At 39.6% G+C, this 26,788-nt stretch overlaps 3 protein-coding genes across 3 annotated transcripts; 1 reads left to right on the top strand and 2 right to left on the bottom strand.

The window, feature by feature from the left end:
* Positions 1–735: 735 nt before the first annotated feature.
* bcat2 (branched chain amino-acid transaminase 2, mitochondrial) lies at positions 736–13,005 on the bottom strand. The gene is made up of 11 exons (XM_054607023.1): positions 12,768–13,005; positions 11,121–11,192; positions 10,443–10,643; positions 9,846–9,956; positions 7,578–7,697; positions 7,226–7,389; positions 4,154–4,296; positions 3,939–4,024; positions 3,185–3,325; positions 2,746–2,820; positions 736–2,295 (listed from the first exon to the last, which is right to left on the bottom strand). Exons 1-11 carry the CDS (start codon positions 12,783–12,785, stop codon positions 2,254–2,256), a joined length of 1,173 nt encoding a protein of 390 aa, XP_054462998.1. The 5' UTR covers positions 12,786–13,005; the 3' UTR covers positions 736–2,253.
* A 1,006-nt stretch (positions 13,006–14,011) lies between these two features.
* On the bottom strand, positions 14,012–20,102 carry hsd17b14 (hydroxysteroid (17-beta) dehydrogenase 14). Its single transcript, XM_054607410.1, has 9 exons — positions 19,812–20,102; positions 19,684–19,722; positions 19,030–19,127; positions 18,588–18,654; positions 18,394–18,485; positions 17,652–17,756; positions 17,494–17,561; positions 16,059–16,155; positions 14,012–14,607 (listed from the first exon to the last, which is right to left on the bottom strand). The coding sequence occupies exons 1-9, from the start codon at positions 19,891–19,893 to the stop codon at positions 14,461–14,463; spliced, it is 795 nt and encodes a 264-aa protein (XP_054463385.1). The 5' UTR covers positions 19,894–20,102; the 3' UTR covers positions 14,012–14,460.
* A 2,199-nt stretch (positions 20,103–22,301) lies between these two features.
* Positions 22,302–26,788, top strand: LOC129097866 (potassium voltage-gated channel subfamily A member 7-like). Its single transcript, XM_054606758.1, has 2 exons — positions 22,302–23,029; positions 25,755–26,788. The coding sequence occupies exons 1-2, from the start codon at positions 22,331–22,333 to the stop codon at positions 26,685–26,687; spliced, it is 1,632 nt and encodes a 543-aa protein (XP_054462733.1). The 5' UTR covers positions 22,302–22,330; the 3' UTR covers positions 26,688–26,788.

The raw sequence follows: 26,788 nt of genomic DNA, 5'->3' as shown, positions 1-26,788 counted from the left end.
TGTTAAGACATACTATACTATGACTTTTTTAAATCATTTTTTGGCATACTATACTATGACTTGTCTGAATACATATTCAAGTCATACTATACTATTACTATTTTTAACCACATTTTTTTGTCATACTATACTATGACTTTTTCAATGTCATTTTCATGACATACTATACTGTGACTTTTTTGATTAAATTTTTATGTCATAATCTATGACTTTTTTATGACATTTTCTTAGGCATATTATACAATATTTTTTGGATGACATTTTAATGTCTTACTATACTATGACTATTTTTATAACATACTATACATGACTGTTTTGATGTCATACTATAACAATACTTTTTGGAAGACATTATTTGGCATTTTTTTTACATCTTTTTCATACTATACCAAGACTTTGTTATTACATACAATGATTCTGTGACATTTTTTAAGAAAAACGTTACCGTAACTTTTTAAAATTTGTATTGCTTATTATTACAAGGGTTAGGGTTATTACAAGTTTCTAACATTATACTAACTTTTTATGGCATACTATGTAATCACTTATCAAAGCCATTTTCATTCCATACTCTACAATAACTTATATTTGTTATCTTGTTAATTATTTGCTTTTATATAACAAGCTATGCTATGATTTTTTGATAACACCTCAATGGTAAATTATACCATAAATGACTTGAGATCTATAAACTGCCCAAATAAGGAAACCATTAAATTACAATAAGAGAATTAACTCAGATCAGGTTTATTGTAAAAACATTACAACTGAGTAAAAGTAACCACACAATAAAAACAACTACACTGACAAATAATCCTGCTACATCGCCTAGTGCACACTGGAAGAAAAAATAAAACAGCAGCTGAAGATCCAGAGAACAACAGGCTAACGGACCGAGGTCAGGCACTTGGACAGAAGAGAGGGACAGGTGTACAGTATGTGTGTAAAAATAAAAATACATTTAAAGTAAGGAAAGCCAGAGAGGGAAGGACAAGAAACCTAGAAAACAGTAAAACACTGGTGAGACAGTCAAATAATTTGGAAGACTATAACATTTAAAAACCTCTAAAATAACACAAATACTATTTGTTACATTGTTTTCATAATGATTACACACAATACAGTGCAGGAGTAACTGCCAGCGTGTAACAGTCCTTCTCTTCTACAGCGTGTCGTCTGATCATTAGACCTTCCTAATCTCAATCTTTAGTTTTGTGCAGTCGTCTTCTTACAAACAAATCCAACAAACATAAAAACAGCTCCTGTGAGTCACGCTCAGATACAAACCTGACATTAAACAAGGTCAGTGCAAACTCTGGTGTCAAAGTGACGTGGCCCCATGAAAACTAACAGCAATACTCTCTCAGATCATTATGTACACGACAGTAACAAAGTATTATCCTATGTTGCATTTGCAAGTACTACTCATACGTAACAGTTAAAGGTTTCAGAGAAAACACCACAGGTTGTTGCAAGTAGTTCAGGTTAATGTTAATGTAAGTTTTTCCTGTTGTGAAATACATTTTTTAAATTAATTTGTTGATGAGAAACAGCACGAACAGATTGCGTCCTGCGAAGAGGTTAACCGTTCTAAGCATAAGATATGTAGCTACTTACATTTTTAAAATATTTCCTATGACTCAAAGTATGTCAGTTTGTGCCTTTTGTTGATGTGAGAATGCAATGTTGTTAAACATTAAATGTTTGTGCTATTAAATATAAGCACTGTCCTCACAAGGAGTTAATCCAAGTGAATACGAGGACAAACACTTGAATGGAGTGTATTCTTTTTGCAAATTGACCCAATAAGATCAGTGATTTGAATGTGCTTGTGTGTGATATATATCACTATATCAATATATCACCATTAGCCACATCACATTTTTATGTTTAATCATCTGGCTGCATTTGCTTTATGATTTTTCCCCCTTCCATCAACAAAGGTTTTTCCTACTTTGTCCTACATACCTCAGGGTTAAAGATTGTGTCAGGTCAAAACATTGCATATTGTTGTTATTATTGCTTCCCAAAGCAAGCGGTTACATTCAAACCACCAACCGTATTCCTACGAGAGTCCACGCAGAAAAGAAACGCGTAGAAGTCGGCGGAGAGGCATCCGTCTCCTCGGTTGGTGGGTAAGCAGGAGTGCATTAGTGGATTCAGAGTGGGTGGGGGCTGGGGGGGGGCTGCTGGTCATCCAAACTGGAATCATTAGACTAACTGTTGATACAACTGGCATGTGCATTATAGCCTTTAAACGACCAGTGGTGCCCAGTCGCTTGCTGTGCGTCCGTACTGTGTGAAGCAAAAGGGGAACAAGAACGAAAAAGGCAAAAAATTAACACGTAAGACATGTTTTATTTGTTGCTTTTGTGAATTTCAAAGTTAAAGCTGCACTTTTAAGAAGTTATATCAAGTTAAATTACGAGTTAGGCTGCATTCAGACCAAATCCAGCTTCAATTCTCCATTCATTTAATGTGGGTGGTGCATTAAGCCTGATTCAGTCACTTAAATTCAACACATAACCTCAACAGCATCATCCTGTCACATGGCTTTTGTTTTGCTTTATTATTAAAAGTGTAACAAATATTGAAGAAGTTGAAGAACTTAAAAGAACTTAAAGACAGATATTCTGGATCTTTTTCTAACAGTTCCCTTTTGCTGCCACCTGGAGGCGCAAAACCTGCAAGTTTTCCTGCAGCAGCTGCAAGAAGCGGTTACATTTCTGTCTGAAGTGCACTTACCTGAATATCAGTAAGCTCTTTGTAGAACCTCTTTGCCAGATCCGGACCGTTCTGCATCGTGGGAATCTGATAAGTCTGAATGGAAAAGAGACATTTTAGGCCTTTTGCCCATACTGTTACTCTGAGATATTTACAATCAGAGCTTTTACACACTTAAATAATCAGATTACAGTTGCTCTCTCCAGTAAAGTAAATCTTTTTTTGTTTATTTCCCATGTAGCAAAATGGTACTAAAATCTGAATTTTGCTGTGCAACTCTGTTGTTCAATGACAAATAAAAACCTTGTAACCTTGTAAACGCAGATTTACAGTAAACGGGTGACAGGTTAGAATAAGCAAATCCGCAGAATAGAATGGGATTTTTGCAACAGGTGATACAGAAAAATATCAAATCTACAAAGAGGACATGATAAGGACACAACAGAGGGTGGACTCCTACCTTTTCCCCGTAGAGGAGGCTGCCGACGGGACACACGACGCAGGCCGTCCCGGCTCCGAACACCTCCAGGATCCTCCCAGCATCCAGAGCCCCCAGCAGCTCCTTCATGCCCATCGTGCGCTCCGTCACCTTAAACTCACCCTAACAGAGACGCACAGGAAGCAATGAACATCAAGTTTAATGACCCACTGCAGAGGTTTCAGACCTCTTTGGCTTGTGGCACTTTAAAATAAAGAACCATCTGTTTGCATCACTTTGAGCTGTGTGCATTTCATCTATCTTTGATGTAAAAAAATAAATAAAAAAAAATCAACTTATCCACGAGTTCTGACAAAAATTCAGACGATACAAATGACAAATTGGTTTTTTTTCTTTCCTTCTTTTGTAAATTGGTTATTTTGTGAGCTCTCAAATTTATCTTTCAACACTTTGTGGGTCTTCTAAGTGGAGGGAACTGATTGTACAGTTTATTAAAGAAAAACACAAACTTGGTTTTCTTTTTTTGCCTTAAGTACCATCTGGTCATCTGCATAGTTTTGATGTGATCTATCAGGATTTGGAGACATGAGGTGCAGCTCAGACCGACTCCAAAGAGCTCACTGGCTTATGATTTGTTGTTCTAAAAGCTCCTTCATGTTAGAAAAACTTTAAGTAGCACAGTATGAGAAATATAGGGGGAAATGTGAGTTAAAACCAGGCTTCTGTTGAGGTCTGTGTGATGGTCTGTGTTTGGTCTCCTCTCTGGCGGTCTTACCCAGGTTCTGGCCAAGTCCAGGAGAGACTGTCTGGTGACTCCTGGGAGAATGATGCCGTCCAGAGGAGGAGTGAACAACTCTCTCTCTGAAGGCACACAAACAGTTTCATCTTTGTTAAAATGATAATGTATTTGAATCTTTGAATCTGTATTTGAACAGAAAACCTGAGGAACAACATTTCAGAGACGCTCTAGACGCAAAAAAAGATTCTGACCTCCTTTCTCATTAGTCCAGTAGATGAAGAGGTTCATGGTGCCGACCTCGGTGATCTCCTCCTGCTCTCCATACAGCCACAGGACCTGCTGACAGCCTCGCTTCACGGCCTCGTTCTGCACTGCTATCGTAGGACCGTAGTTACTGGAGAGAGATCAAAGAAACCACAGACAGGCAGAGACAGGAGAGTCAAGAGAGAAACGAATAGGGAGGGACAAAGGACGAATACATGTCAACTTCTCAAAGTCATTTTGGTGTTTATTTTGATTATTAGACATTTATACAATTTTCTCTGTGTAATGTATGCAATTCCAGAATCTCAAAGGCTGTGAAACACCGAGCAGCAGAAATGTTCTCACACAGTGAAAGTTTCAAAGTATCTTAGGACGGTTGAGATATGTCCTTCTGAAGCTGTTCAACTGAGATGTTTTAGTGTCTAAACAATAAATGGAGACAGAGGTGTTTGAGCTGAGAAGGAAGCATCGTGGTGATTGATGTCACAACAGAGGACGCCGTGGAAACATTTCAGCTTATGATTATTATTTGAAGAGGTAAGAAAAACGATAATCTTGACCGCACTGAACTTCCTTGGACAAATAAAAACAGAACCGCCCAGTTCATCATCTTCTCACCAATGTTTAAGAACATTCTGAGAAACATGTCGCACTGCCAACATGTCGGGAAACATTATATCCCTGTGACGAGAAAGACTTCACTGAACAATGAACAATGAACAATGAAAGTCACCGTTGAGATTAAGTGCTGAGTCATACTTAGATGTGGATATCTTTCATTTCAGCTAAACTAATCATGAATAAACTATACTATGATATTTATTATGACATTTTCATGTCATACTATACTATGACCTTTTTATTACTTTTTTCATGACTTTTTCATGTCATATTATAGTCACTATTTTTAATGACTTTTTTAAAGACATTTTCATGCCATACTATACTATTACTTTTTAATTTTATGCTATACTATGACCCTTTTGATGAAATGTACATGTCATACTATGACTTTTTTTTGGCAAAGTATACTATGACCTTTTTTATTTTTAAGCCAATGTTCAAACTAGTGGCTGGGTACTAGGGGAATGTTATAGGAGGGCACTTTACGATGAGGCTCGAAGCTTTGCTGGGAAGAAATGTTAGTAACTCGACCTCTTTGATCTGACCTAGAGGATACGAGTGGATTAAACAATGTACAAGATTTACTTTTCTCTTTAGTTTATATAAAACAAAACAAAAATAATATATATATATAAAAAAACGTACAGATATAGAAATCCTCCTCATCAGTCACAATCTTTGTTGGTAGTTTCTTACTGGGTCTATCAGAGCTTGTTGGCTGACAACAGCTGGAAATTTCAGAATGTTGTTCATAAGATTTTTTTTTCAAAAGGACTTCAGATTCATACAGCTTTTCACACACACAAACGCACAATAAACAAACATGACAACATAATGAAAGACAGAGCGTCGACCCTTCGGTCACATGACGGCTGCCGCTAAATCCGACTTGATAGTTGAAGTGGGAGCAGATTTTATTGGTTTAGTGAGTCAAGCTACTGCTGTTCAGTGGTGTTATGTAATCCCACTGCAGCTGAGCAGACTCATGTGGAAGCAGGCCTGTGATTAGAGGCTGTGTGGAATGAGTGGAGATTACTGGAGCACTGACTCGCCCTTTAACAACCTTCACCCTCAGAAAAAACGTCTCCCGCTGTGAAATAGTTGTAGTGTGGCAGTCAGTGAAGTTCATAAGGTATTTTTTTGCACTTGTCTAACCTCTCTCCTTTTATTTTTGATCTATGTTGTTCCGTGTATCTGATGACATTAAAAGCCTGTACTTTTCCTGCTCTGACAAAAGAAGGTCTATTGTTTCACCATGTCTCTTTTCTTGGCACAGATTTGACCAAAACACCAGCCGGTTCTGTGGCAGGCTTCTTGACACTTCATGAGCAAAAATAGTTGTACTTTGTCTAGATTCCCTGTTGAATAAAAACACAGCTGTGGTGTTTAGCACTTGAGAGACTTCACCCAGCCATGCCAGTGTTATAAAGCACATATACTTATTTAGAATAGAACCATGGTGTTTATTTTGATGCTTTAATTGTGCAAAACACAAATGTTTTGTGTGTTTTCATATTCTTCTCGAATTTAAAAATGCAGTTTTGCGACTCATGAGTTGTTTGAAACTGTTTTAGAAACATTTTGAAAGCGTTTTTTCCCCAGTTACTTGTATTATTAATTGTATTTGATTATGTATTTATTTATTATGAACTTTATTCATCTTTATCTATTTATGAAGTACTTTGTTCCCTCTTTCTTTTAGTGACACACTCTTCTACGGAACTGTCTGATGAAAACACAACAAAGAGATGTCTTTAAATCCATGTGCTGCTGTCTGTGAGGTTCATAAGGTTTTCTTAATGTTTTTTGCACTTTTCTGATCTAATTTCTTATAGTTATTTTTTGTAAAATACAGGCCAACGAACATTTAGACTAGTCATAGCTCATAGTCAGAACTCAACCCAACGCGTTCTGTGACATTCAGGCTGAAAACAAAGAGGTGAATCTGACTTGGAACACTTGAACAAGCAAACCTCACAGAAAGATCTAAGACAAGTTTAGCATGACAATGCCATTGTGTTTACAATGTGATTTGCCAGCTCTATGGGTGGAGTGGTTTTAATAACCATAATATATAAATAAGGGGCAATTTACCAAGATACTAGGGCCGCACATGAATCGCGATCACAATTTCCGCTTCTCACAAATAATTGAAGATAAATGTCTGTTATATTGTTTAAAATGTGTGCTCCACTGACAGAAAACTCATCTGCATAAGAAATTAAGCGCCTCCTAAACTAACAGCCAACCACCTGCAGCAGCAGTTTGTGAAAAACTTTACTGAAGCTGCAGTCCAGGGTAAAATATAGATTTTTTTATATATTACCAATTTTCCCTGTAATGGACTGAATTCAGGTGAAGAAGAACCTTAGTTTAAGTCTATGATCATAGACTTGATGATCTTTTTGACCAGCCCTACAAGAAACCAAACTCACCCTCCCATCTTATAGGCCCCGACGCCTCCTTTCCAAGCCCTGACAAATGAAGGGTCTGCCAGCAGGGAAACGGGGTTGAACGACCCCGTGGCGAAGTAAGGCCCCACTGGTCCGACGATGACAAAGATCATAGCTTGTGTTGCAGGAGACACGCCAAGCGACGGCTGGAGGAGGGATGAGGATGGGTGAGGAGGAAGAGGAGAAGAAAAGGGGTTATCAGGAGCAGGAAGTCAGTAAGGACAGTATGCAGATCACCAGCTCATTAAATCTCTTCAGCTGAGATGGGACCCTGCACATATAACCTGGTCTTAAACTACATTATAAATGTATCAGTTTCTCGGCTTAAGCTCACCTCAATTCCTATGAAGGTGGGTCTGATGTAGAGGCTGGCGTCCTGGGAGAAGGGGACCCACTCCTGGTCGACCTCCACCAGCTTCTTGATGCACTTGAGCAGTTCAGCTTTATCAAACAGCTGCATAGAAAACAAGACAAGGACATAAACCGTCAAATAATCATTCTTCTTCACTGAATAGTGATAATAGAATTATATCGTGTTTTTCCCAAAATGTAGTGTTCTTTAATCTATGTTAGTTGATGCTGGAGTGTTGTGCCCATATTAAACAAACACTCTCCCTCTAAATCTGAAACATATCTGTAATATACATGCATAACAAAGTCTTTGATCTGATACAATAAAAAAACAACTGGGAGCCGGGCAGCAGGCAAAGGCAGAGACCTCGGACTTGGAGTAACACCTCTCTGGCGGAGAAGGAACCAAAGCTGGTGTACGACCCACAGAAAACTAATAATTTGTTTCTTTCTAACACCTCAGTTTTAACTAGAATTAGAATTAAAGAAGTTAATGGCTCGCTCTCTGTGTGCAGTTGTCAACGAGCTTGCTGACGTGGTCGATTCACAGCATCTTTGTCAGTGTACGTAAATAAAATATGTGTCCAGTAATAATACCTGGTGTGGTTATCATAGCATAAGAAAACGTAAGGGTGCTTGTATACTATCATGTTATCCACATGGTGAAAAGAAAGCAAAATAAGTACATAATAAACCCTTAGTGGACCAGGTTAATCAGTTTAATCTGAAACAGAGCAAATCCACGCGCAAGAAGTGGCTATTTGAGTATGAGGACATGGACAGTTTTTAGGGGAAAGCACTACAAAATCTGAAATCAATAAGTCATGCTCTTACATTTAAGGAACATGCTCTTGAAAACAGAGAGGAAAAAAGCTCCATAATCAGGTAATGTCTGTCAAAAGCACACTCCAATAAGGTTTACTGAAACCAAAATAGTTGGCTGTTACTCATAGGAAAAGGTGCAGAGTTCAGTAGCTTTTCATTACCTGTGTTCACAATACATCTTCATTCATTAATTGTGAAATATATAAATATGTTCTCTTCCTTGTAGCACAAAGAAAAGAATGGCTTCAGATTACGTGGCAGAGGTTGATCATGTTAGTTTCCATTGTGTCCTGAACGCCTAATGAGGTATTAACTCTTGCATCAGGCTGGTTTTGTTCTTGGTATTAAGCCTAAACTGGGCATGCTGTCAGGCAGTTAGCCAACATAGTGGGTTACCAGTTTCAGGGTGTCTGTCTGCAAAGAATCTGAAGCGCTTAAAGCACATTCAGAACAATTGGGCATGTTGCAGCAGTCATGTTTTACAGATCTCACAACAGGGCTCGTCAGTTAACATTTGAATATTTGTTGCATTAGTGATATCTACATATTGCTGTTGGTGTGTTTACTCGTGCGTTCACATGTGCAAATGAATTTTAAGAACCAGATGAACCTGAACAAAAAATAACAAAGACATTTGTGAAGTATCCCTGCATCTTTGAGCTGGACGGAAAACGATAAGCATTTACACACATGACACATTTTCATTTTTAAGCCGACGTAGTATCTTAATTACTTAAAATATAAGATGACTAAAAATCGCAACCATATTTTTAGTTTCGGCAACAAAAAAAAGTGATGCCTGATTATGACTTTTAAAAGTTAGTGTTGAGCCCTGCACAGGATTGTACAACTCTGAGAAGTTCATCACAGCAGCTGTAAATTAACATAGCGAGGAGTAAAGCAGGAGGATTTTTACCAATGTTGCTTTCCCAGTTCTTTAGTTCATTTTCCCAACCTGTTCTGTCTATATTTACACCCTTGTTTTGTGGAAACGTGTTACTTCAGGTACCAGAGAGGAAATGCAAACTAGATTCAGGTTTGAGTAACAGATTAAAGAGCTAGAAATGACATGCGGGTAATGTTTTACACCCTGGCATTTTCAAATGCACGTAAATCTGTTAAAACAAAACTCCACATCTCTCAGTTCATGACTGTCCATAAATGCGGTTATTAATCACTTACTGAGATATGGGGCGCGTGGGTCAAAAAGAAAACAACAACTTGTAATTTTTACCTAGAAGAGTTTAGACGCTGTTGTGGCAGAAGCTATAAATTACCTCTCCGGCAGTTCTAAGGGTTTATCTAATGTGGTGGTTCTAGTGTTAAATGTGTTCAATGAAATGTGTGCTTGCAAATATTTGATTCCCGGGCTTGTCACTAGAATGAATCTTCTCTGAGGGTTTCTTTGGACGAGGTACAAACTCACAGGAAGGCTGCTTCTGCCGGCACTCCGATGCATCCTCTCCATGTTGTGCATGGGTCTGAACATGCGGATGTGGTTGTCCACTCCACGGAACGCCTTCATGCCTTCAAACAGCTGAAGAGAAGACAGACAGAAACACAGATCACTTTAAATCTGGTTTTAATGCATCAGACTGTTAATCTTCAACTGATATCATGACGGTTCCTCCTCAACAACAGCAAACAGTGTGGTAAACCTGCAAAGAATGTGTCTTTGCCTATTATATTAATTCATTTCACATTTTTTTGTCATTTAATTCATTTGTTTTTAAGGTAAAATTGACCCCATGTTTCCCTGCAACTGAATGATTGTTATAAAGTACAAGTTTGGTGAGTTACAAACCAATCTTTCATTTCCAAAATTAAAAAAACACAAAAGTAATTTCTTGGTTGTCAAACTGCTTCTTCAGAGACCTTTACACCTTTAGAAGTGTATAGTTATAAAGAGAAGGTAAAGTAGATAACATAAATAATACATATGAATGAAATATCAGCCATCAGCAGTTTTGTTTTGATTTAAAAACATCAATAAATCATAAATAACACAGAGCCCTCTTCTCACCTCTATGGAGTAGTGCAGGGCAGAGCTGGCCGGGTGCAGGGACAGGTTCTGGAAAGGTTTGATCTGAGGCGCATCCCAGCCGCCCTTTGCCGACCAGTTGATGGTCAACATGTGGTCGGAGAACTGTTTGCCGAACACCAAGGTGGAGGGGTCGGGCTTCGGCTTGCATGCTGCGTTGCGTTCGATGACGAGGTCCGAGGCCTGAGGTGGAGACGGACAAGCGAGCCAGGAAGCGGGCGGAGAGAAAAAGAAGTAGACGGGACAAGAGCAGAGCAGGCGACGAAAAACAGTGATTGTTTTTTTTTTTTTTTTTTTTTTTAAATTTACGTTATTGACAGAGCATGCTTTACAAAAGGGACAATTAGTTGAGCGTTATACAGAGTCAGTTGAGAGGCTGACTTATCTGGTCAATTAGACGCAATTAATTCAATTAAACTGAATTAAATGAATACAAAAGGCAGGCAGTGAGGAAAAGACAGAAAGGGAAGAGAAACTTTAAATTCTTGGCAAGTTGAAAAGAGACAAATCCCTCTTTTAAGGAAAAGTCACTTCCTACTTCTTGTAACGAGCCGTAACAAATTGTGCTCTGACATGGACAAGGTGAGCCAGAGTGTAAATCAAGCTGTATGCAGATGACACTCACCTGGTGAGAGCGAATGTTAACGTTTTCCTCATTACCTTAAAAGAACTGGCGAACCGCAGGGAGCCAAAGGACAAGGGGAGAGCCTGAACCAGTCGTCCATGGAGTGCCTGCAAATCAAAACACGACAAAACCCTTTATTACATGTGTATATATATATAATAGTAATAATCAGTTTAAAGGTTTTGCCATACAACTTTTTACTATAGTGTATTAGATATATATCGTCTTGCAAGGTTACAACAACCCATCCGGCCTTGGGGAATACAAAGGGACACCATGTTTGACATTGTGTGTGTGACTCAGCACCAATCATTCTGCCTGCAGTTCACAGCTTGCAGCTGGTGACGTGTGGGTTTGAAGTGCTGTGCTGTAATTAGAATCAGGCACATGTGCAGGCTACTCTGCAAAATTTGGAATACAAGGTGAGAGAGTAGTTTCTCCAATCCACCAATAATAATGCTGTCTGAAAAGTTAAGCACAAAATCCACCACAGCTGTTCAAGCAAGTTCATGCAAGATCTTGTTTTACTGGGTTTCGAGTCTGTGGTATTCTGCCTGATTTTATGATGTCTATAGTTCCTGCCATGGAAGGTAATACAGTCAGAATGAATATGATAATAATAAAGTCAATTCTGATCTTTACGTGTGAGTATGGCTGAGTTGTCATCAGCATAATTGATGCTTTATAAATTCCTGCCACAAAAAGCTGCACAGCGACCCCGCAGGATGAACCCTTTGCCAGTAGTTGCACTTCGTCCAATGGATGATGCAAGTTCTGTCTCTATTGCTATCATGAGTTATAGTAGCTACTGATACATTACTGTGAAGTAATGATCTAATGCATGACATTTGTTGTTGTAATTTGGACCCACAAACATAGAAATAGCAAATGTTGGATTGCATGCATGCAAGTGACTCCTTTAAAGATGTGTCATGCACAGTAGATAAGATAAGATAAGATAATCCTTTATTAGTCCCGCAGCGGGGAAATTTGCAGGCTTACAACAGCGTAGAGTAAAGTGCACACAAGAGACATAGTAGAAGAAGACAAGCTAAAAATAAAAAATGAAAAATAAAAATAAAATAAAACAAGTATTATAAATAAGCAATAAAAAAAACAGTAGAAAAAACAACAATAACTGAAATATTATATTTACAGACAGAGAAAAAAACCCCCAACTATTTTAACTATTTTTAACTTTTTTAACTAGGTACACTTGGCAAATTGTGCAACGTCCAGCCTTCAGCCAAACTCAGTATACATTTCTGGCAATTCAATGATCCATCCACCAAAACCCCCAAAGGTGCTGAAATATGCACATTTTTGGTAACTTCTTTGTTTTTTAATCATAAATTAAAGTCCAATTTGCTAACTTTCTTGCAGCCGAATTCATCATTGGACCATAAAGCTTCACATAAAGCATTGAGTTGTCTTGCACAAGGCGTTATTCTTTGCTGATAAACACAACAATTTTAATTTCCACGTTTTTCGCATGGAGTCTGGTTTGATGACCTCTCCCTGCTGCTTTGTTTTGCAGGGACAGACACGCCAGTCCCCCAAAAAACGGATCTGTTTGTCCAAATCATTATCGTTGCCCTTATCTCTGATTGAAGTCAACCATTCACCCAGACAGTCAATGCAAACAGGTAATAAACAGCACAGCAGTCGGTCATTGAACTCACCGTTCGGAGGGCTGCCATCTCCGCTACGTAACAATGACAAAATACGAGATAATGTGTCCGTGTGGAAACAGACACTCAGCTCAAAGTCAACTTGAGTTCCGCTTTGAAATACGAGACGTTGTGGGCTGTTCAGAAACCTCCCACACGTAAACTCCTCCAGGGTATATTAATCATTTAAACACTTTATTTAACTAACAGTTAGTTCAGTATATTTTAAACTTTTTATCACTTTTTTTTCCCCTGTTTGTTTGTTCTGGGTAAATAATTTAACCCCCCCCCTAGGTGTTCACAAGGACGTTAGTTAAATAAATAAAAAAAAGAAACAGCCCAAAAGAATCTATTAAGTAATACAACTATTTATTTTTAATGACCGGTTTCATATATGACGTCATTGGGGGCGTGATAAAAGCGTAACATCTGATTGGCTGACAGCAGCTGGCTCAAAAAAAAAAAACGGGTTTATTTGAGGTCACGCAGGTTGATGCTGATTGGTCGGTCGGAGGGGGAGAGGTGCAGGTCTGGTTTCACAGTTGGTCAAGATGCCAACACTTTAAAACAACATATCTCAGCCAGACTATTTTCTCAACCTAATAAAGATATTCATTGAAGGAAAACCGTGTGTATTTATAACCATTTAGTATTCAAAACCTTCAAAAATTAGCTGTTATATTGATGTTTTTCCTCCTCTGTTCAATAACTATTTTAACTGAGATAAAAACAGTTGAATCAAACACTACATTCATCATTAACATTTCAAATAGTTTTGTCCCCAAAAGAAAAATAAATACATTTTGAAGAAGAGCTTTGCTAAAGCAACAACCTGACTTTTAATGTTCCAGCTTGTTACAGGCTGCATTATTGTGAATCACTTGACACTGAAACAGCTTAAATCTGCACACATTTTGATTTTAAGCGTTCTTTTACTAACAAATGGTGATTTCTTCTATTCTTATATAACTGCTGCTCAGAGGTATATGTTTATTTCAGTTGTCAGTTTGTTTTAACCATTGTTCAGCTTTTTGTTTCTCCATGTGCAAAACTAAATAATATCTATTTATTAACCTTAAAGCATGATAGACCATTCAGAGATAAAGTGCTCTCAGACATCAAAATCAAGCTTTTGTAGCAGCAGATTACAAACTTTTGAACGTAAATGTATGTATAATCTGTATGTAACTATTTAATTTGCTAAACAAACTGTTCAACAACCACAAAGACACCGTTGAGACCAGGACAAGTCCAGTCAAGTCAAATATATTTATATTGCACATTTCATTCAACAGGCATATGGAGTCAATGAGCTTCAAAATAAAAGGCAGACAAATTCAAATGAAAAAACAGGCAAAGTTTAAACTTGACAAAACATATAAGAAGACAAGATAAGAAGGTTTTACATCAAAAAAGGGAATGAGAAAAATGTTTTATAATTAATATAAAAAATGGAATCAAATGAAAAGGTTTACCCATTAATTAAGCACATTAAACCTGAGTTAAAGCTTGCAAAATAAACATTTATAAGAAGAAGCTGTTGTAGCAGACCATAGTTCATGTGGTGGAGAATCTCAGAGAGTTTTCCCATAATGACTGAAGGCGCCATAAGCTGATTTAGAATCTATTCTAGAGAGAGTGAGGACACTGTTACTTGATGATCTAAGGGATCTGTCCGGTGTTTATTCAGTGAGGAGAGGGGGGATCAGGAGGGGATCTGACTCTTGACGCCGTAGTTGAGTTCAGCTCCGCCGCTGAGCAGCAGGTCGATCCCGGTGCAGAAAGTAGCATCAGCAGCCAGATACAAGGCGGCCAGTCCAGACTCGGCCTCGGTCCCCATACGACCCAGCAGCTGTGTGAGAAGACAACGTGTCAGTTCTCCTCCCTGTTCACTGTCAAATATCATGTAACTTCCATGTGTTTTCTGCTCCTGCAGCAGCTCTGTGTTATATATCTGTAGAAAAGCAGCCTATTGACTCTTTTCAAAATCAAAAGAATCGAAAAGTTCCTAAAAAGATTTTTTATGCAAAAACTGCAGATTTACAGATTTTAGCTCATTCAACCCGCAACGGGGAAAAAAACTACACACAAACGCCATTATCATTACCTGAATAACAGGATTCACTAGGAGAGGAAGTAAAGTGTATAAAATAGTACATCCTCCTTCTTTTCCTCTTTAATCAATTGCTAGAAAATGGTAAACCAAGTGCCAAGACATATTTAAATGTATAACACAATAACATTCATTGTGATGATATCAGATATCAAAATCTAACATAAAAACAGCAGCTGCAAAATTTATTTAAATGTTATAGAAATTGCAATATTTGGATGAAATATTGAAAATAAAAGCACAATATTTGTTAAAGGCTAAATGAGTGTCAAGATATCAATTTAAATAAAAATGTTGTGGAGCTGCAGAGGTTTTCTGGCCTACAAATTATATTCTGCAAACATAATTCTGTTTGGCACACATCCCAACAAAAATCATACCATAATTGTTTAAAAAAAAAAGAAATTCAATGAAAATGACAATAAGGATGTTAAAATGATCTGAGCCTATCAGTCAAAATAAACGCAGCAAGATGTTTTTTCAAAGTTCTTCAGCCTTATTAAAAACCTTTTGCCAAAGTAAAGTCAAAATGTCACTTTTATCTGACTGTCCAGCCAGGTATTTCACATCCTTCTGCTTCTAATCTTCTTCTAGGATCACAGTCTGGTGTCTCCTCTTTATTGTTTCACTCTGTGAGCTTTAAACACCTTCAATGCCTGGAATTAAACGAGCTATAATTTGCATGGCAAACAAAACCTGTTGCAGAGACTCCTTCTATTTGGATCTGTGATTGAGGGACTTAACATTTACAACCCAATAGAGCGACTGCAGTGTGTGGCAGTTTGGATCATTAACACAACAATGTAGCAGGAAATGTATGCTGCTTCATCAACAATGAAGCGGAGCTGGTTTTTAAGCTGCTGCATCTGCTCAGCAGAAACCAAAAGTTTATCTGCAGCTATCAAAGGGTAACATCTCTATAATATAATTGTCCTGCATTTTCTTTCCTGAGAACTACTCTGTGAAATGCTGCTAAAAACAATTCCTAATGGACCTTACGATAGGATTTAAGTTCAACAAAAGTTTCCAGATTTTTCTTACACTTTTTAAGATTAAAGTCTTCACTAAAGTGGCAAAACAAATCACCTGTCTTGTTTATTTAATCCCAAACCTCCCACGACCTCATATAGATCACTTCTACACCTTTCTAGCTCGGAGAAGGAACCATTGGTTCCACTGTGAGAACTTGCCTGATGGGTTTCTCCTGTTTTAATGGCTGCTGCAGCATCTGGTGTCTGTCCTGCTAATTCCTCCCACAGAGGCGTCAGCACGTTACCTGGAGAGATGCTGCAACACATAGCAGACAGTTTCATTAGACCGGAGAGGCAACTGGGATTTGTAGTCAGTTAAGTGTTTTCAGATACTTTATATCATTTAGTCAAGTGAGTCCCACAAAGAACAGAGGGATTGTTGCAGAGACTGCTCTTATAAGACTTATAAGAATCTTATATGTATGAAATATAGGATGATATTAACATTTTGATTCTTAAATGGCTAATAAGTCAGTTGAAAGAAAAGTAATAAGTTTTTACAATACTTATTATCTATTTATATTTATCTATATCCTCAAAAAGAAGGGAAAAAAAGATGTTATACATAACTTTATGTGACAATTTTGGAAAGTAAGTAAATACATTTATTCCAGTGCCGTATTACAAATTGGAGGTACTTGTAGTTCTCGCAAATGTTTTAATTTAATGCTATTTTAAAGAGAAATATTGTGCCTTTTACTACACTGCCTTAATTTGATTGAAATATTTACTCTTCAGATTGAGATTTTTGTTTACACACGTCATAATCTTATAAAATAAAATTTATTGTTACAGTTAAACCAGTTCTTCCCAAACTTTATGTTTTTTGACTCCTTGTTTAGTTTGGACCCTTTGTCACATTTCCCCTGTAAACTTCTCACATAGTTTCATTTAAATAACTGCCTGAGGCCCAAAGAGGTAAAAGTGTTGAATATTTCACAAATAGCAAAGAGGAGAAAATATTCCAGATCATGAAAATACATTTCAGTATCAGAACTTTTTTTCTTCTTCCTTCTCCCATTAATCACCTCATGACCTTTCAGATCTATATGATGACCCCTTCGAAAGGGCCCGATCCTCAGGTTGGGAACCACTAACTGACTAAATCAACCACGTTAGCGTTCTACTTCTGCAGGTTGCATTAACGCTTAAATAAATCATAAAAGTGGAGTTTGTGTGTGAAGATTATCTTGGATCCTCCGGACAAAACAAAACGTTTAAAATATTATAACAGTTAGTTTACCACAGAGTTTTTTTTGTGGTAAACTAGTTAGTAAATTAGTGGTTTGCCTACAAAAATGCAACATCCCTGCAGCGCTCTATCACACTTTGAAAATTTGACATCATAAACATTCTAAATGGGCAAATTTGTATTTCCTGTTGCCATGTTTGTAAATGCAGTTGCTGACAGGAAGTAAACAGGGGCCGAAGCTGTGGCCCTAGCAACGGAATAACAATGAAAAGGTCTATTGGTCAGGGGACAAGAAGCACAATCCATCCATTGTAGCCTCATTTCTCTTTACACCTCCACACCATGTCTACATATGTAACATCCGATAACAGTCCATCTGAAACACACTGTAGTTTGTCTCACCAGTTCACTCTCACATTGTAACGACTCTCATCCACAGCCATCGCCTTTGTCATGGAGATTATCGCCCCCTTGTGGAGAAAAGAGCACATGACATAATCTCTCTGTTTTCAACTGAGATTAAAGGAACAGTGACACTTGTTGCTGGAGGATGAACTCACCTTGGTGGCCACATACGGTGCAGCATCTTTTTGACCGATGGTTGCCACCAGACTGGACACATTGATGATGTTTCCCTGACGCTGTCGTAGGTACGGCAACGCATACTGAGGAGAGAGTGAGACCTCCTATATCAGTTCAAAGATCCTTAGTACAAATTTGTCTGTATAGGTGTGTAAGGGAAGGTCAATAATTTTAATCATCTAAGAAACTGAAACTTCATGTTGGTATTTAATTCAAACCGCTGAAATATTTGACTGAAGATCTCATTCATCTGAATGTATGAGGTTTGAATTACTTTTTTAAATGTTTTATTTGGATTTTTAAAAATCCAAATTAATCAGCTGTTGTTTTGACTTGACTTGCAGTTTTAGATCTAAATAGGACCAATTAAATCCGAGCAACATTTTTTTCAATAATGTAAATTTGTAAACCCTAAAATAAATAAATAAAACAAAAAAATAATCTAATAGTTTTCTTCAGATCACATAAATACTTGTCCGAGTAAAATATGAAAAATACAGTTTCTCCTTTGTTTACTGTCCTCACTTGTGTTGTTACCGTAATAATAAAAAAATATAATAATGTATTCAGTTGCTTTTAAGAGTTAAATCCTTACAGCCCTTCTTTGCTTCCTAAGAAGTCAGGTAATATGGCAGAACGTTATAATGATTTATTTTCTTTAAATTATTTAATTAAATTCAAAGTAATTTGAAGAAGTTTTAAACAAGTTGGAGACATTACTTTAGAAGCCAAGAAGTAGTTGACGAGGTTCAGATTCAGCAGATCCCTGAACTCCTCTGCTGTGGTGTCATCAGTGGGTTTATGAGGTGGGTCTGCAGACAAACAAACACAAAAAGAGAGAAATTAAGCATGAAAGCATCCGCTCAACGTCATCATCACGTCTGCTGGAGGAGAGAAGAAAGGTTGAGACTCACGCCACCCAGCGTTGTTTACGAGGCAGTCAATGTGTCCATAATGCTCCACCGTGACTGCGATCAATCTCTGTGGAGAGACGGTCACACAAGATGCATTTGAACAAGAAACCAGCTACTAACAAAACACAGAAAGCTTCACCCAACAGAGCAAACCGGAGCTCAAGCAAACACAGAACTGGTTGAGGAAGTTTTGCAAGCTGTTGGGAATGAAGATGTACTCAGTCTAGTTTAAGCAGGACAGTTGAGGATCAAAAAATACAAAACGTTGACACTTTGGTGTGATTAAAACTTAAAATGTAAGATTTTGATATGAACGTCTGGATGTTTTGGCCTTGAGGTGAAGTCAGCTGATAAACAGGAAACACTTTTAGCCGCGGGTCATGTGATCATGTTAATGACAATGCAGCCTAACCAGAACAATAACAATAAAGTTACACATCACCTTTATGTCGTCCTCTTTGGAAATGTCACATGTGACAAATTTGCATGAGCCCGGCCCTGCTTTGTTTAACTCCGCCTCCAGAGCTTCACCTGCTGCACCTGTGAAACATGATTATTGTCAAAGAAATATACCTTTTATAGCTTTAAATGTCTTTCAGTACAACTTCTGTGCTTCAGTACAACTTTGAAGTACTTGCACTTTAACTGTATACTTCCACTTCTATACACCTACAATTACTAATTACTTTCAAGCTAAAAATGTACATGTAAAAAAAATCTAGCTTATAAAATAAGATGCAGACAGTACTTTAGTATTTAACCATTAGTATATAAAGTTCCTATTACATTTGCTACATTGACAAATTATAACATTAAGCAGTAATATCCAATAATACAATGTTATTCGCATGTATTAGTAATAATTAAACTCGTGAACGAAACAGTGTTTCTGCATAATAAATACTTTTACTTTCAATACTTTTGTACTACTTTGTAGCATTTTGAATGCAGGACTTTTAGGCTACTTAATGGAGTATTTTCAGACTTTGATATGTTCTACTTTAACATAAAGATCTTCTTCTTCCACCACTTATTGTAATAGGTGCACTTCATACTGGCTTTGATCCAGATTAAGGTCAATGGCAAGTTTACTGACCTCCTCTTGCACAAAACACAACTTTGGCTCCATTCTCCACTGAAAAGAAAAAGAAAGCAAAATGTTCAGGTTGCCACTTGTTGCGCTGATCACACACACGAATCCACATTATGAATAACAATCATTACCAAACACTTTGACAATCCCTCTTCCAATCCCTTTGGATCCTCCGGTCACGATGACAGCTTTGTCCGGGTATCGGAGCGACATTTCTGCTGTTTCTGATAAACAAGCTGCGCTTCCTGTTACACAGCACGACACCAGGAAGTCTTTTCTGCAATGCTTATTATAACAGAGGTATACACATGTACGCGTGTCTCTTCCTCTTCAGTGCATCAAATCATTCCTGCAGTTTGTGTCTTCATAAGTTCAAAGATCAACCAAATCACGGGGTTTGCTTTGCTGCCTTTAGGTGCTGTTGGTAGTATTGGAAACCACAGAGTTCACTCAAACATCATTACAACAACCCAAAAAGAAAACCATAAATGAAACTGAAACAATAATGATAATAGTACATTTTACAAACTGTTTCAACTTTGTCTGCACTGAAACAATAACAAGACTACAGCTATGCAAGCATGCTAGATTTGGTGAATAGCCCCAAAAAACAAAGTAAAATAAAAGAAAGAATGTGTTAAAAATTCATTGCTGATTAAGCCAAACCTAAGATCCCAAACCTGGTATTGACTATTGTTTACTTAGGTTAACAGTTGGATTTTTGATTTCTGAAGAAAGAAACTGGAATTTATTTGAAGACAACATTTGCAAAGTGCTTCCTGCGATGGGAATTGTAGTTTTACTGCACAGAAACAGTGCCACCATGGACGGTATTGATGGTTGTGAGACAATTTGCCCCTGGACACAGACATGCAAAAGGCCCTACACAAACTCCTACAAGCAACAAGACTCTTTTTGGTGTTGATGTTGTGTCTCTTTATAGTCATTACACTTCTCTCTGTGGTTTTGTATCTCTTTGGAGTCATTTAGTTTCTCTCAGAAGTTGTTTTGTGTCGTTTTGTAATAATTTTGGTCTAATTTTGGTAATTTTGGTAATTTTTAGTAATTGTAGTTAATATTAGTTAGTCTGGTTATTTAGCATATTGTTGTTGTTGTTTTGTGTGTCTTTATAGTAGTCTCACCTCTCACCGTGGTTTTGTTTCTCTTTGAGGTTGTTTAGTATCTTTTTGTAATTGTTTCGCAGTTGTTTGGTGTCTTTTTGTAGGTTTTTTTGCCCCTTTTCATAGACGTTTTGAGTCACTTTTGTTGTCTGTTTGTGTCTCTCTTTGTATTTGTTTTGCACCTCTCTCTGTGGGTCTCTTCCTTGTTGGTACGTTTAAATTTAGAGAGGCCCCTTACACTTTGGGCCCTTAGGCCTGCGCCACACAGAGATGCTTGGGTGTAGACTTCATGATGTGCCGAAAATAACCACAGACATCCAGATTTATATTTAATTCAAAATGTCGGCTGGACTCGTGGGTCAAGTTTCATTTGCCATGTTTTTAATTTGTGGACAATTCTGCTCGAGCCACAGTCGAGTAGGCAATTTAAAAAACATGATGAAAGGAGTTAGAGAAAAATTCCCGTATTTGTGGCCTCATTGGCAATGTAAATCATTAACTTTTTCCTTTTTTTAACATAATTGTTTGGCCTCTGCCATGTGAGAGTGCAAGTTCATTTGCACAACATGCGTGCAAATATGTACAGTATGTTTAAGGAGAGTCAGGGGTTAAGAGGTTGACATTTTCGGACAGTAAGGGTTGTTGGGGGCAGAGAGAAAAGGGGGGAGGAGAGGTAGCGGTTCTTTTGGAAGAGGAGAGGGTCGAAGATTAAATTTCGGCCCGACAGCATTCCCCTGGGGCGCAGTGAGCGTGAGAGAGAGCTCAAGTGAGGACCGTGAGTGATCTACAAACAAGCGTAACTATCTGAACTTCACCCTCGCTGCAGATTAACGCCGCAGCAAAACCTCTGAGGGAGCCACACTGCTCCCTCTGCCACCTCCCCTTCCTTCCTCCAGTCTGGACTTCACCATGAGAGAACTGATACACAGAAGAGGGGAAGGGTCAGCCCTAAAGGCACCCTCGAGGTGGAGGTGCAGCAGGAGAGTCATGGTCAGTCTCTGGACGTGCGATTAGTTTTTAAATCAACAGCTCTGGCAGGCAGACGGGGTGAGAGGAGATTTCTACTGGGAGAACTGGATGGACGTGGTGATTAACTGGTGATGAGCATGAAACTGCATGTGTGGAGCTTTTTGCACGGAGAGTCTGCATGATGTTATTCCCAGTAGAGAATATAGTGGGAGAAGTAAATAAATCTTCTAATTAATGTAAAAAATGGGGAAGTTTTCATTTAAATTCTGCTTTTTTTATGGTATGGTCAGTGTTTATAATTGATTTTAAATTAAAGTCACTCTTTCCATCAAGCAATTCAAGCAAATAAAATGGATTGTAATGTGATCTAAATACATTTTATTTTCTGTTGTTCAGAAGATTGTGCAGCTGAATTCACAGAGAAAACTGTGGTGAGATTTTGATTGTATCTACTGTTGTTTCCCTGTTCTGTTGTGTCTGCGTTGCCAGATTAACCTTGATTTGTTTGCCCCAGAGTGAAGAGACAAGAAAAGTAAGACACAAGTAAGAAAGACTAAGTGATGGATCATCAAGACAAAGGAGGAGGCACAGGAGGAGGAGGAGGGCAGACAAAAGAAAACCAGCAGGCCGAGGAGGTCGGCGATGAAGGAAAGTGGACCAAAGACAAGAACAACAAGCTGGAGAAGGAAACCAGTGAGAAGGAGCCCGGCGGAGAGGCTAAGAAGGAGAAGCGTCGCTGTCCATGGAGGAGCGGCTGGGCTCTGGCTGAACGTCTGGCCATCAACGTGTCAGGGATGCGCTACGAGACCCAGATCCGCACCCTCGCCCAGTTCCCAGACTCCCTGCTGGGTGACCCCCGCCGTCGCCTCCGCTACTTTGACCCCGTGCGGAATGAGCTGTTCCTGGACAGGAGCCGCGTCTGCTTCGACGCCATCCTGTACTTCTACCAGTCTGGCGGGAGGCTGCGTCGGCCCGCCAACGTCCCCCTGGACATGTTTCTGGAGGAGCTGCGCTTCTACGAGCTCGGGGAGGAGACCATCGACCGCTACAAGGCGGACGAGGGCTTCCCCAAGGAGGAGGAGAGGCCCTTACCCGCCAATGACTTGCAACGTCGACTCTGGATGCTGTTTGAGTATCCAGAGTCGTCCAGCGGAGCTCGGATCATCGCCATCATCAGCGTCATGGTCATCGTGATCTCCATTCTCATCTTCTGCCTGGAGACTCTGCCAGAGTTCAGGCACGAGAAGGAACAGAGGGAGGTGAGGACGGGCTACACGGTGCTGACACATGCGAGTTAAAACAGAGGAGATTCACAAAACTGCAGATGGAGGTCATGTATGGAGGTAGCTGACAGGGTGCAAAGAGATCAGAGGTTAACGCTGCAAAGGAGCGATGAGCTGAACATAGAGGGACAACATGTGCTGACAGGTGTCACCTTGCCAAACATGAACCAGCTCTTGCAGCACAGGGAGAGTAAAGTGAAGGGTAACTAGAAACATCAAAGTTAAGCATCCAGGGGAAGGGAAAGCTGCAGACAGAGAAGGGGGAGGCGAGGATTTTTCCTGAGATCATTTTTGGACTTGTCGTTAAATCTGATCCACTGCGATTGAGGCGAAGGAGATGAGGAGGGCAGTTAAACCGCTCTTAAAACAAGAGTGAGGAAAGACGAGTGCAGACAGAGCAGGTTGGGTTGGAGGTTTACTTTGTGGAGATGATATGTCTTGTCGGCCACTCGGGGATGACTGCCAGAACCAATTCAGGGTGGAGTGGAAACATCAAAAGTAGCGAGAAGAGAGAGAGAGAGAGAGAGAGTGGTATGAGTTAGTGGTAAAAAGACAAGTGTGAAATGAAGGAAAGGAGGTGACCTTGTCTCACGTTACCCCTTAGAGAGCTTATGGCTAAATATAGTGGAAGGACAACCCTGAGAGCACATCAACACATAAACGAATGTCTGTATTAATAAACGCTGTGACTCATAGGCTACAAACTGAAAACAGCATGGAAAAGAGACTCGCTGTCAGATCCACTTTTCTGATGACCCCCGTGAAATGAAATGAGCCTCGTTTACACTCCTGTAGCCTGGAGACGAGGCGGATTCTGGAGGTTCGGGCAGGAGAAGTGACAACTGCTGACACTTGATTTACGTTCACCATTACCATTAACACTGCTCCACTGCTCCCATACATATAAGGATATATATCATGTGATCAGAACAGCTTTTGGACGCTACACAAACAAAACAAAACCCTGCATGCACAGCCTTCCCCACTCGATCACACACTCACCAGGTGGTGGTGAAAATCAAACCAACCACATTTGCTTCGTCAGATTTGGACGCATGACTGTTGTTGGTGCTGTATGACAAGTTAGATGTATTTTAAATAGCTGAAGGATTATGGTCTCAACCTAAATCACAAATATTTATTTGCCCAATTTTTTTGACAATTTTGCCATCGGCCTTGTAAAATGTAGGTGAATGAAAATGAGTCAGGTTCCTGCCTGCAATTTCCTGGAAGTTTGCACTGTTATCGCTGTTGGCACCGTTAGCACAGTTAGCACCTTTAGCTACCAGCTGCCGACATGCCGACAAAAGCTCCCAATCTCAAATCGAGAACCTTTAAATGGCTCTCTACACTTTGTTGCGTTTTAACTCCACTGCTCATTTAAATTGTTACTGCAAAACCTCACCGCAGTGAGCCGCAACTTGCCATAAATGTAGTTATTTTATTAGGAAGTTAGCCTGCTACAACTGTCACCAAAGAACGGTACACATAAAAATGGCCGCCACTCTGACTTTCCTGCTACGTTTATTTAAATAGGAATGTTTTGTTTGATTACTATGCTATTTCTATGGGCTGTGAGCTTAATGCTTACTTGTGCTAACATGGTAATGTTTGTTTGTAAAGTGGGTTAACATGCTATCTTTTGCTAGTTAGCATTAAGCACAAACTACGGATGGACATTTTTGAGAGAATATTTCACACAAAAAAATGCAAAAAGTCAGATGAGTGCAAGCATTATTAGGGTTCATCCTCTGAGAACCATGAATGTTTGTTTCAAAATATAATTGGAGTCCATCCAATATTTTTTGAGATATTTCAGTCTGGACCAACAAGCAGACCGACACTGGCGTCTCCAGTTTTTTTCCAGCAGCTCTGGACTGTCTACAGTTTTAAGAGGTTGCAGAAAACTCAGAGGTGGAGATCTCAAAACGTCTACAAATAAAAACTAAATTATTGATGGCTTGATTGCAATGAGTGAATGTGAGAACTGCTCCCTTTATAACGCAAGGCTGTTATAAAGACTGTTTCAGTCCTATAATTAACTTATTAAATGTTGCAAACAGTTTGGTTGGTGTAAAGCAACATGACGACATGAGCTGGAACAGAGAGAAACATATAAAAACATATTTATACACATAGTGTTGGGGACAATATGTGCTGCCGACCACCGAACGCTCACAGTAACTCTATCTAACTTGTTAAAAGACACTAATGCCCAGCCATTTCAAACCCGCACCTACTTCCCAGAAAAAAATAAGCAGCGAAGAGTCCGGGCATGTAACGCAACCTAGCGTCACATGAACTTAATGTTTTTTTGTGTGTGTGTTTAAATATAGAGAAACTGATTGATATAAAAGTCCAAGAGGGAAAAATAAAGCCGGTGGAGTGAAAATGGAGAGGAGGGGAAAGTTAGCACCGTATCACAGATCTCACAGCCTCCATCAGACCACGATGACAGGTGTCATGCTCCGAATGTGCTGAGGACAAACTTTAAGAATAATTGCTTCTTCTCACTTATCCTCTGCCCTTGTTTCCTCTCCTGTAAACATTGTCTCCATGGAGATATTTATTATAGACCTTACCTTTCCCCTTTTATTCTCATATTTCTCAGCTCATGTTTGATAAACACCACATGATAGAATATATACGTGGTTTATTTGTTTAATCTGTAACCACTTTTCTGTTATTTTTTGTTTTACAGCAATTCACCATCGTGCCTCACCCCACCATCGCGAACGAGACCATCTCCATCCCGCCCGGTTTCACCCCCTTCCAGGACCCCTTCTTCATCGTAGAGACTATCTGCATCATCTGGTTCTCCTTTGAGCTCATCGTGCGCTTGACCTGCGCTCCGAGCAAGGTGCACTTCTTCAAAGACGTCATGAACACCATCGACTTCTTCGCCATCATTCCCTATTTCGTCACCCTGGGCACCGAGCTGGCCAAGGACAAAGGCGCCCAGCCCTCCGTGTCTCTGGCGCTCATCAGGGTCATCAGGCTGGTGAGGGTCTTCAGGATCTTCAAGCTCTCTCGTCACTCCAAGGGCCTCCAGATTCTGGGCCAGACGCTGAAGGCCAGCCTCAGAGAGCTCGCCCTGCTCATCTTCTTCCTCTTCATCGGAGTCATACTCTTCTCTAGCGCCGCCTACTTTGCAGAGGTGGACAGTCCCAAAACAGCGTTCACCAGCATCCCCGAAGCGTTCTGGTGGGCCGTGGTGACCATGACGACGGTCGGCTACGGGGACATGTTCCCGGAGACGGTCGGGGGGAAGCTGGTGGGCTCCATGTGCGCCATTGCCGGCGTGCTCACCATCTCGCTGCCGGTGCCCGTCATCGTGTCCAACTTCAGCTACTTCTACCACCGCGAGATGGAGTGCGAGGAGACGACCGAGTACACACACGTGGCCACGTCGCTCTGGGACGGAGAGGAGGATGAAGACGGGGAATATGAGGAAGGAGTGGACGAGGGGCATGAACACATGGGAGATTATGCACCCCTGCACGGGCCGGACAGCAGGGATATCTGCCCGCCGATCAACGGTTCTCTCCTGGCAGGGCTTTGTGCCGGACAGGAAGCTGGCGGTCGCAGAGGGATGAACTTCTACCTCAACGAAACTCTGGTCACTCAGGTTTAACAGAGAGGAGGATCGGACATTTAACGCTATAAAACTACAACATGCACACAAAGACTTGCACTGATATAAACTCTTATTTGTTACCTTGGCTACCTGGCTTT

This window comes from Anoplopoma fimbria, chromosome 11 (genome assembly GCF_027596085.1).
Source record: "Anoplopoma fimbria isolate UVic2021 breed Golden Eagle Sablefish chromosome 11, Afim_UVic_2022, whole genome shotgun sequence".
Classification (NCBI taxonomy): Eukaryota; Metazoa; Chordata; class Actinopteri; order Perciformes; family Anoplopomatidae; genus Anoplopoma; species Anoplopoma fimbria.
The sequence above is the reverse complement of the archived record's forward strand: the minus strand, read 5'-3'. Positions and strand labels throughout refer to the sequence as shown.